We start from the raw sequence: 12,227 nt of genomic DNA, 5'->3' as shown, positions 1-12,227 counted from the left end.
GGGTATACTAATTGACCGTGAAGAGTACCTCAACGGCTACACACTATTTGCTTTTGATCTGTCGCCTGAACAGGAATGCGCGGAGCATCTGTCTCTAATCAGAACCGGAAATCTACGAGCTGAATTCCGGTTTGCAGGAGCACTAGACCGGACAGTCAACATAATAATATACGCATTATTTGATAATATCATCGAGATCAACCAGCGGCGCGATGTGCTGTATGATTATCTATAAATGAAATAAATAATTTTTATATTTATCGTATATTTACCAATATTCATCACCCCATCAGCGATATGAACACATTACAGATAAATTGTATACTGTACGCTAATCCGGTGACGCGCCTGTTTTTTAAAGGGACCTACCCGTGTGATATGCTTCCGAGCGGTAAACTATCGCAATACCCCTGCGCGTTTGTAATCAACACACACACCAGCGCCCAACCGGGGGAGCATTGGTTGGCCGTTTATTTTAACAACCAGCGCGAGTGTTACTTTTTGGACTCTTACGGTTTAGAACCTGACAATCCCCTATTCCCAAAGGCCATAATAAATTTTTTAAACTCAAATTCAAAAAGAATTTACCACCAAAATAAGCAGTTGCAAGGTTTTAACAGTACCGTTTGTGGGCAATATTGTATATACTTTATATTTTTCATGTGTAAAAATTACAAATATACAGATGTGTTGGTCCGTTTTAGTTTTGATACAAAACGCAATGATCGCTATGTATCAAACTTTGTAAGACGTCTCCCTAGAAGTCATTGTTTGAGTCGATATACGGGTAACTGTATACAGTCCTGTGTCACCAGTAACCAACATGTGTTTGATAAAAATAATGTGTAATACAAAATTGTTTGTGTAACTTGTAACTAATGTTGTGATTGAAATGCTGTATGTACATTGCTTATGGTTACTTTCTATTAAAAAATCTTGCTTATTGAACTTTATATCGTGTGATTGCATATTTTTGCAGACAAACTGGTTAGAATCAAAGAACAAAACAGCATTTTATAAATCATAACCATATTTTATTGGTACAGACAAAATGTATTTACAGCAAAATAATCACGAATAACACGATAAACTTTACAGTTAAAACAATACACTAAATACATGATACATTACAAATTAAACGTCATCGTACAAATTAAACGCACAAAAATACATCGTATAAAAACATTATAAATTAGTTATATGTTAAAGGTTCAACCACTGCGAATCCTGAAACAGATTTACGGATCTTTTCCTCGGTAGTAAGTATCCGTGTGGCGTTGTTAACCCGGGGGAATTTAAAGCATTTATACGACTTTTTTTAATGTTGTGTATTGGGGAGGCTATATTTACATTGCCAATTTCATCATCGTAGATTTCAGCTTTTAAGCGATCTAACTGTAATCTGTTTGATGCATTACCAACTACAGTGGACGGGATATTCAACTCAGCCATAGCGCGCATAAATTCAATCCATCCGTTAGGCATTTTATGACTCGTCACGCTGTGATTTTGCGTGATACCCCTTATCAAGTCTAACACATTGGATCCTGGCACTGTGACGCCTTTATACATAAACACACCCTTGCGGTCCCAATTCGCAATGTCTTTAGAGCGAACCATTTTACTCATTAGTATTTCACAGTTCTTTTTATACCGCGCATTAACACTGTTCAAGACATCGTGGTAAACAGCGTCGGTAGCGTCGTCTTGTGTAGGGTTAGTTGTATCCTCAACAGCATTTGCACCGGGTGATAAAAGCGTTAAAGTTTACATTTCTCTATCAGTTTGTTTACTCAACACCAGGTATCTCTGTAACACAGCTGTGTAGCGTTTTGCCTTTTCATACTCTGATAAAGCATTATTATGTAGTATACTTATGATCTCAGCATCTAGGCCTTGCGTGGCTGTTTTGCGTATATCATCGCTGTTTGGTTTGTTGTTTAAACGGTCTATCTGTTGCTGGGGGACCAGATACATTTTCTCAGCGTACTCCATCACCGGTTAGACAGTAGTCCGGTAATTAATGGAATGGCAAATCCTAGCAACGATCCGATAAACCCACCCGACTGTTTCACCAACCTCTTCTTTTTCCCAATGGCGCATTTCTTATTACAAAGCGATTTTATAAGGGACCTCTTCTTTTTAAGGTAGTTCAACTGGCGCTGTGACAGGGGTATTTTACCTTTAAGCGTATTGAGAGCAATCTCACATATGGCTGTCACCAAATCGTTTGAAGCGTTGGATAATATAGCGTTTCTTTGGGCCGGTTTGGCTTTAATGAGGGTTTTTAAAAGGGCCCAATTACGCCTTATCCTGGTCGACATGTTCACAGCTGTTAGAAGTGGTAATGAATGACTATAGGATGCGCGGTTATAGCTATTTAGAACCCCGCTTCTTAACAACATAAGCTACTGGTGTGTCGGGGGGGAATAAACCGCTTCGTAAACGATAATCATCAAGGGCATTGTTTCTTAAATCAACCAGTAAATAACCGTATGGAGGCTCCGTAGCGGACTCATAGGCTTCAAGAAAAAAACGATATTTTGATGGGTACATTTGTCTAGCCAGAATGCTAACCTGCATTTTATCCCTGGGGTTTTTAAACAGGACCATATATTTTGTGTTTAAATGTATAGTCCTGCTCTTTCTACCTTGACAAAATATGTTTTGCACAAGGTACATGACACTGAGATTACGATGGTGCACATACTTTGTGAACGCTTTCTCAACCTCAGAATTATTACTCGCTGCATCCATCAAGTCATCTATCACCGTTAAATTAATCTTATCAGGGGGAAAAAGCTGGTCGTCGCTAAATGACTCGGGCAACCCCTCTATAAAACGCATACCAGGGTGAGCACTCAGAAGTTGGTCATATATCGGTTGCCAACAGGTGTAAAACCAAACAATATTATCAGGTACATGCGTCATATGTGTGGATGCGTGTTGTATTAGCGTTTTCACAAAATAACTTTTCCCCGAATTGGAGGGTCCGGCTAAAATACAGGAGAAGGGGTGTTGAAAACGGATATCCATCTTAATAACCAAATGGTAGGGTTGTAAAATTATCCGTGAGGTTACGTTTAGTGTAAACGCACTTTTGCGTTTTCTGCAGCATACGGGTTTCAATCTGCCAGTACTTTTTCACACGTACTATACCGGGCTGCCTGGTCACAATTTTTTTCTGATCCTCGCCTTTGGGGTTTAAAGGATAATCTAAGACCAGTTCTTTCAGACTGTCAAAGTTAACGTGCTGCTCATTACAAACATTCAACGTTATACCTTTGACCTTGAGGCTCGTCTTGCCGTTGCTTAGTCTATAGCCGTATGACTTGGGGCCGGCTGAAACAAACTCTGTTATATGCGTACCAGATGGTAGTTCGCTGGTCAACTCCCCTAGATAATCGCCTAATGGCGGATTCCAGTCACCGGGCCTGCTGACAAAAATTACAGAATCTGTATCGTGATACAGACATCTATCTTGTAATCTATCCAATAGGTTGTACAACTCGACGCGGGCGTGCGCTGTGGTAAATGCTGCTATAAATATATTTGTTGTTGAAGACCTGGTATAATGGTCTTTGGCGTATTTCCAGTTGACCATAACAGTTTCTGAGTCTATGAAGTCTAAAGCAGACACCTCATAGTGTGGTTGAAAGGCATATTCAAAAAGCTTATCAGGATCTGTCACTAGACAAGTATTGGGCATGTTGCTACGTTGACCAAATTTACCCCATAATGAGTTTAAAAACAATTTAGAAATTTGTCTTTTGGCGGGGTTGACATTTATGTGTTCGTGTCTTAAAGCTATGCCCTCATTTTTTTGATACGCGTCTATGTACTCTTGTTGTTTCACAGAGTCTGTACACCAATCGGGGTAACCAGAAGCCTCCTGTTTATCTCTGAGGTGTGTTTTAATGTAACCTGAAAACAGATCATCAGATCTCTCATCAAAATGCCACACCTCATAGATTTTACACACTTTGTACCCCTTTTCTATAGCAAGATTTATCTCCACTGTGCACCATGTACCGGTTAGGGCGCGGTTTTCTGAGTCATGAACACACGGCTCACACTGTCCAGATTCGGCGCATGTGCGGCACAGCGGAAACATTAACTTACCATTCATTTTAACCGGTAAAACTGGAAAGAAAAGGCCTCGCGGAGGATTCATTTTTAATTTAACAAAACCGAAATACTTTGTGACATCATCAAAGTCCTTATAAATGATGCGTGGGTGACGTATAGGATATGTTTTGGTCTTGTTGACAAATGGGTATAGGCTAGTAAAGTCAAAATAGTGTATTTTTTCATCGCACTCTGTCTTGTGATAAAGTTTTATGGCGTTAGTGCGGCCGCCATAAAGACCATCACGAGGATCCAAGGGGTCAGGGATTTCCAAACCTTTCAGAAAAACCTGAAGCTCCTCATCAGTCTCCCTCATTTTCTTCCACTCACACCCCCACATCTCCCTTATCTGAAATCCACACCGTTTAAGGTATTGTATCCTTAACTGTGTCTTGTGCCGCAGTTGACCGTAGGTTGTTTTAGTCAGATTGTTTTCATCATCGGTTTTGTAACAGTTGTCACAACCGTGATAAAAACACCCCTGGAATTCAAAAGCTGTTGGCACGCCGTTAATCACGGCGTAACCATCCAGACTGTATCTACCGACTTTCTTCTCACCACCTTGTAAAGCGTGTCTTATACTCACACCTTCTTTGTGTTCTATGTACATTAACCACTGTATGGCTGGTGTTGAGTAACGCTTCTGGGTCTTGTGATAGTTATCACCCGGTACAAGAGCCAATGTGTTTGCCTGTAAATATTTACAACGATACATAGCCATACAAACCGACGCTAAAGTCGTCAGTTGGAATGGATCAACGTGACGTTTAACGGCTACATCTTTTTTCTCTGCCGCTATTACAAACTCCTGTTCTGTCATGGCTATAACGGCTGATCTGAAAGCTGCGCACCCTTTTTGCAATATTCTGACATCCTCTTTACAATATCGTATTAATTCTTTTTGAAAATTAAACGCCTTGTGTTTGTTTTTTTCGTACCACTCTGTAACATCAGCGGCCTCCTCAGGCATCATGTGTTGTAGGCCAAAATATTCTATTGAGGGCATGACCCCTATGTAATTTTGGTTATCGGCTGTGTTAAAAAAATGCGGGAAATGACCTTTAACGCCATCAAATCCCATGGCCTTTGGAAATCTGCTCAATTTCATGGGGAGAAAATTGAGAGAGTCTATAAACCTAATCTTCAGATCTTTTATTGTGATACACATTATGTTTCCGCCATTAGAGATGAGGGATACTGTATACCGTTCTTTGATGATCTTGTTCAATACAAAATACGAATCATACCGCCCAGCGTTATGGGCTATGAATGTGTAATGCGCAAATTTTGGTTTCATGAACGTCTTTACAAAATCATCGATACAAGCTTTGCCCTTAAACTCCCAGGATTTCTCACCCATTAATGTGAGAGCGTAACAGTAGTTTGGTATATGTATACCTGTCTCCTGCATGCATTCGAAATCAAAAAAGATGTATTTGGTGGTGGGTTCTTCCGCTTTGATGGGCTGTATGTAACACAAATGATCCGCAAACCCATCAACATATGCCTTGCAAGTAGAACACTTTAACCCCTGACACTCATGAGACCTGCGACGGTAGAGACAACACCTGTCGCAATAAACATGTTCAAGACAGGATATTTTGCGATCTAAAGCTAAGGATTTGTGCTCCTCTAAACATTCACGCGATCTGCAAAACACCCTACAAACCGAACATCTTAATGCGGAAGCCCCATCATCAGCGCACGCTTGTCTGTGACAAGCCTTACAAAAGAAAAGACAATCGTGGCTATTTTTGCGCTCATAAGTTCGATTACATAAGGAACAGAAATATCTCGATCCGAGAAATGCGCAGATATTAATCAGGCCATAATAGTGTGAATCGTGATATAATACATACAGGGTATCACCGTAGCGCGAATCTGAAGAATAGTAATGCCAAGAACGATTATTATGATATAATATTGTAATTTTTGTTTTTAAGTGTTTTTCAAAAACAACAACGTCGCTAAAGCTGACTGCTTTATCGATCGGTAGGTTCAAATCCTTATGAATTTGAAGCGCCCGATCGTGTATTTCAGCGTCTGTGGCATTACCTTTATCCAGAAGTTTGCAGATCGATGCCGCAAAGCACAAATAATTGTGCGTATTGTTGAAATCATACAGGTGTCTTCTGCGCCTTTCTATAATTAAGCTGTATGGAATGCGTCTAAGGCCGCGACCAGTTAGGGCCCCACCCGCTCTATTTCTAAAAACAGTGATCACAAACCTTAAACCCGTGCCTAATAAGAATTCAGCGTTACTTTGAAGAGTGTTTGTAATTTGATTCAAGAAACTGACAGCGTCTAATGATTCTTGCGGCTTTCGGTGTGAGTAGATGGCGTTGTGTAAACCACCCCCCTCCAATCTTAACTGTACACGATCATTAGGGTCAACACCAACCATGAATTCATCAATCATAACCTGTATAGCGTTGTGTACGGCTTCAACACCCTCTGCAAATGATGTAACTCTTTCCAAATTAACAAATTGAAAATGATTATGATACTCAATAGCTCTGAAATTAGGATGGTGTCGCTCATACCTGTTAACAGCTTCTAAGTACACATCTCGCCGACCTTCACCATTACCGGGTGGCGCACCCCCATCTATGTCATTATGCATGGGCGTTGCGGGGTGTTCAACATTGTCAGGTGACGCAGCGTCACCCGGTAATGGTTGGTCCGGTGATTTGTCAGCCTGTGCACCTGGGGTTGGGGTTGTGCATCGCCCCCTGTGTTGTTTACGCTTTCTCAGCCTGTATATGCATTTTAAAGCCTGTTTTATTTTCGAACGGCGAAATAAGTGTGAGATTTTGCACGGTACATTTGCTTTAATTCTTGGGGCTTTTTTACACACATGTAAATTACGTTTCAACCCATAACCCACCATGCCTAGTCACGGATCCGTTTCAATTATCTCGGCAAAATGATACATGTTCGCTTTAATAAAATCCCTAGTCCTCACGGTCTCTGATATATGATTTGATGTTACATTCATGTACATTTCTACAAGTTCTTTAATGATCTCTGGCTTCTTTTTTGAACCATAAAGCTCATCTTTTATACGGTTCAACATGGTATTGACATTTCTACGCATGTACCCTATATGCTCACGCATCCTCCCCATGACCGCGTAGTATTGTATTTCCGCATCTTGTCCTAATTGTTCCACATTCTGAACCCCATCAACTATGTCTGTCGATACCACGGTCGGCGGGGCATCCGCACCGCCCGATGCGGTTGCCTCGCCGACCGTGGTAAAAACACTGGGTAGTTTTGTGTAATCATCACCCATTACTTTATCAGGGATTCCGGCTACAGATGTTACAGCCTCATCATCATTCTGTGGTGTATCTGAGACTGACTCTTCACTAGGGGTGTTAAAAAATGTTTGCCCATTTAAGTCCTCATCATTAGCGGATAATGTAGCTGCAGGCGTGTTACTGACCACGCTTTGCGTTTCTGCAGTATGATGTTCCTGCGTGTCTGAAATTACGATGACATCATCATCCGTCAGCGGCGTGTATCTCTCTCTTGACAGTCGTAAAGTTTTACGAGTCTTCACAGTCTTTGTATTACCGGCAATGTCAATGTCGGATTCAGTAGGTGTTGCAGGTGTTGTAAATGCGTGCGGGTAATCCACATTACTCACGGTTGGCACTGTTTGTAATGCAATTCTTTTTCTCACGGGCCTACCTTCCGAATATTTCAATCTTCTTTTAAGGTCTGATAAATCGGCCTTGTTTTCTTGACCGACTCGACTTTTTGTAATTCTCCGCTTGCTTGGCTTGAAATCGTCGCGCTCGGTGGCCATGATCTCGGCCCTTGATACATCTTCTTGAAGTTGTGGGTCGATCACCGTTTTAGCTGATTCACCCCCATCCATTTCAGCATTGAGTGGTTGAGCAACCCCGGCCGCTGCTATCATTTTTGCGAATCGTCGCGGATCCGCTGTAAATAAAAAATAACAACGTTTTAGTTACACATTCGCGGACACTAAGACAACCGCTTTATAACACCTTCAGACCCGCCTCCCAAAACACCCACCCCCATCCATGTCGGTTTGCATCTACACAGTCTGTTTAACACCTGTGGTTTCCATTTGTAAAGAACAATGATGAACGCGGTCCTATATAAGAAACTAAATAAATAAACATTACATTACACACCTGAATATTTGCCAGATCTTTCCATCGGCGTGGTTCCTACTGTAATAAAAATCACACCGTTTTAGTTACACATACGCGGCCACAAAGACAGTCGCTTTATAACAACTTCAGACCTCCCAACCCCCACCTTCCTTGTCGGTTTTCATCTACACAGTCTGTTTAATACCTGTGGTTTCCATTTGTAAAGAACAGTGGTAAATGTTGTGCTATATAAGAAACCAAATAAATAAACATACACGGGTATTTGTCAAAGGTTTGCGCCGGCATGGTTCCTTTAAACAATGACCAGAAAGCTTGATCGCTGATCTGGGTTCTTTTTGCTCCTTTAGCCAATGTGCTGTTGGGTTGTTTGGCGTTTGATCCAACACTCGATGTCGGTTCTCTGTATCCGGATGGTCCCGCTTCACACGTATCGGCCCTAGGTACCGTAGGTTCATACCGGCTAGCTATGTCATCTGTAATACATATATTATCAATTAACGACACATTCGCCGACTTGAGAAAAAAAAAAAAAAAAAACCGTCATTTAAGTCATGATAACAACAACTCCTGTGGACACTATTCATGATTTTGCGACGATATGTAACATTTAACACAAAAACACATTATAAAAACATCACCAGTCAATCGTCAAAATTCACCTTGTATAGCCGGGGTCTGGTATAGCTGTTTATAGTGTTTTGCCGATGGTAAATTCCAGAGATCATCCATTATGTGTTCTGCATCAGATTTCGACATAATCGGCGATACTAACAGAGAACAAATAACACATTAATATCACAGGCGGTATAAAAATGAATATAACAGGATATATATATATATATATATATATATATATATATGAGTGAGAACGTGAGAGTTCGCGCGAGATAGCGTGAGAGAGAGAGAGAGAGAGAGAGAGAGACATATTTTTGGAAATAATAATATATCACATTTTTTTAACATACATCACATTTTTTTGACGGCTTATGATCACCTACATTTTTGCGATTCGGACAAATCAGAGTATGCTGCGTATGGGTTTTCGAATGTCGTCAGATCCGGACCGACTGTGAAATCCGAACCATATGATCCAACTTCAGATGCGTCATTTGTGACATCTGAAACTGATTTATGGGATTAACAATTTAATAAAAAATAATATATACATAAAAAATAAAATAAAAATTAACACAACAATTTTGTAGAACGAAAAATACAATCAACACGTGTAACATTAATACCAATAGGGCGCTTGATAATTAACACCAACAGAGTAACATTTATAACCACCAACAACAATGTGTCTTTGATCTGTAAACTTACACGTATTTGTCTGCTCATTTGACTGCTGTTGAAAGCTGGGTAAATCTTGAAAGTCTCTGAGACTTATTTTATTTGCATTAATGGTTTTGTATTCCTTTCTCTGTAATAAATAATAATAATAAGTTGAAATAACAATACAATAAGCTATTGTTAAACTATTGTAAATATCATATACACACCTGCATGTTGGTGTTTTGTTGATAGCTTAAGTTCAAAGGTGTTTTCTGCAACAACCACTAGATGGCACTGTTGATAATAAAAGATAACACGATAAGTTTCCATAACGAAATTTGCGTGCACAAAATCACATAAAACTATTAACGCTCTCACAAAAACCTGATCTATGAATACCTCCTGACATTGTATTCTATAGATCGGCCTATAAAAATTAATTACAGGGGATCCAACAATGCTAATGACTAATCCCACCATATCACATGTTTAGCCAGCAGACAGCCATACATGGCAGCATAGCGTGCGGCTTTACACATGAAAATGTAATAACTAGCTCATTATTTAAAACCATTATGTATAATACAATGATACAATATTAAAATGAAGCTATTTATAAGTATCAAAGCCGTAATACCAAAAAAAAAAAAAAAAAAACTCATCTATGAAACAATCAATAAAAATTAATTACAGGTGATCCAACAATGCTAATGCAGAATCCCTCCATATCACAAGTTTAGTCAGCAGACAACCATACATGGCATCATAACGTGCTGCTTTACACATGAAAATGTAATAACTAGCGCATTATTTAAAATCATTATGTATAATACAATGATACAATATTAAAATGAAGCTATTTAGAAATATTGTATATACATATATATATATTGTTACTCCATATCACATGTGTAGTCAGCAGACTGCTCATACCTGGCCGCATTGTGGATAACCAGCTTATAAAATTACACTATAATAACAAAATCACTTTATACAGCCGTTACACATCCGTTATACCGTAATCTGCGATGACTAACACCCCCCCACCCTACCACTAAATAAAACATCTTGCTATGTATATTATAAAATATTAAAACTATGCTATTTAGAAATATTGTATATACATATATATATTGTTACTCCATATCACATGTGTAGTCAGCAGCCTGCTCATACCTGGCCGCATTGTGGATAACCAACTTATAAAATTACACTATAATAACAAAATCACTTTATACAGCCGTTACACATCCGTTATACCGTAATCTGCGATGACTAACACCCCCCACCCTACCACTAAATAAAACATCTTGCTATGTATATTATAAAATATTAAAACTATGCTATTTAGAAATATTGTATATACATATATATATTGTTACTCCATATCACATGTGTAGTCAGCAGCCTGCTCATACCTGGCCGCATTGTGGATAACCAACTTATAAAATTACACTATAATAACAAAATCACTTTATACAGCCGTTACACATCCGTTATACCGTAATCTGCGATGACTAACATTAACGAACTGTAAATTGTAATAACACAATATACTGTATTTTTAAAAGCAATATGTATAATGTACAGACCACAAAACATCTTGCTATGTATATTATAAAATATTAAAACTATGCTATTTAGAAATATTGTATATATATATATATATATATTTATTTAGAAAATTAATATAGACTCACCCCTCCTTTCTGAAACAAAATCTTCAAGTTTTCTCTGAATATTTCTGGAACAAAATCTTCAAGTATTCTCTGAACAGTGTGTGGACAAAAGTTTTCAAGTTCTCTGCCTTCAAAATGTGTGGCCTGGTTCCTCATGGAGAACATATATATACACATCAGCCAGTTAGCACATCTGTGTTGCATTTGTTTCATTTGAATATTCATGAGTTGTGTTCCAAAGTTAAAGACTGGCATAACAAATATATAGAATATTACCCAAAACACAGCTGTTTTCAGAATATAGTGCTTGATAAAATAAAACCAAAAATGTGATGTATAAAATACTTATCCTTATTATTAAATAAATGACAGGTATGTTTCAACATCAACAGCCTACATAAGACCTATATATACATGTGTATGCTTTTTAATTTAAAATATATACCTTATCCACCACCCCTGTGTAATTTGATTGAGATATATATATATATATATATATATATATATATATATATATATATATATATATCTGATTTAAATAATATAGCATTTTATCCATATTTTATTCATCACATAATATAATGATACCATCACATTACACATATATATATTTATATATACTGTATATATATATATATATATATATATATATATATATATATACTGTATATAGCTATATATATATATAAATCCTTTATTTATCAGCATTGATAATGTTCAGTTAAATATAATACAGTATATATATAAGTTAATTCTGTAGTCTCTAGCTCCGTCTGGAACTTGCTTGCAACTGCAATACATGACCACTAGATGCCACTCATGCTCTGTTGCAAAGATTTCATGGCCTTTCTTTGTACTGTCTAAACTAATTAAACGGTTAGCCGTGTGAAAATGTTTTTTTCAGAGGTATGTGCTTTCTAATGAATATAATTGTTACCAGCCCTGCTGTGCTGTCTACGCTAATTGCGTCATACGTAAATGTCAACGTCTTCAA

General features: G+C 38.3%; 1 protein-coding gene across 1 annotated transcript; it reads right to left on the bottom strand.

Moving 5' to 3' along the window:
• Positions 1 to 6,534: 6,534 nt before the first annotated feature.
• On the bottom strand, positions 6,535 to 11,179 carry LOC146064478 (uncharacterized). Its single transcript, XM_083178002.1, has 7 exons — positions 9,782 to 11,179; positions 9,603 to 9,702; positions 9,278 to 9,403; positions 8,939 to 9,046; positions 8,534 to 8,752; positions 8,298 to 8,336; positions 6,535 to 8,079 (listed from the first exon to the last, which is right to left on the bottom strand). The coding sequence occupies exons 1-7, from the start codon at positions 9,785 to 9,787 to the stop codon at positions 7,025 to 7,027; spliced, it is 1,653 nt and encodes a 550-aa protein (XP_083034128.1). The 5' UTR covers positions 9,788 to 11,179; the 3' UTR covers positions 6,535 to 7,024.
• Between the last annotated feature and the right edge of the window lie 1,048 nt (positions 11,180 to 12,227).

Source organism: Crinia signifera, chromosome 3 (genome assembly GCF_055691185.1).
Source record: "Crinia signifera chromosome 3, ASM5569118v1, whole genome shotgun sequence".
Classification (NCBI taxonomy): Eukaryota; Metazoa; Chordata; class Amphibia; order Anura; family Myobatrachidae; genus Crinia; species Crinia signifera.
Note: the sequence above shows the minus strand (reverse complement) of the source record. Positions and strands in the feature narration are given on the sequence as shown.

Coding starts and splice junctions, on each gene's coding strand:
- LOC146064478 (XM_083178002.1), bottom strand. Junction 8,753..8,938: donor CCAGACCCCGGCTATACAAG/GTGAATTTTGAC, acceptor TATGTATTACAG/ATGACATAGCTAGCCGGTAT. Junction 8,080..8,297: donor AAGATCTGGCAAATATTCAG/GTGTGTAATGTA, acceptor TTTTATTTACAG/CGGATCCGCGACGATTCGCA.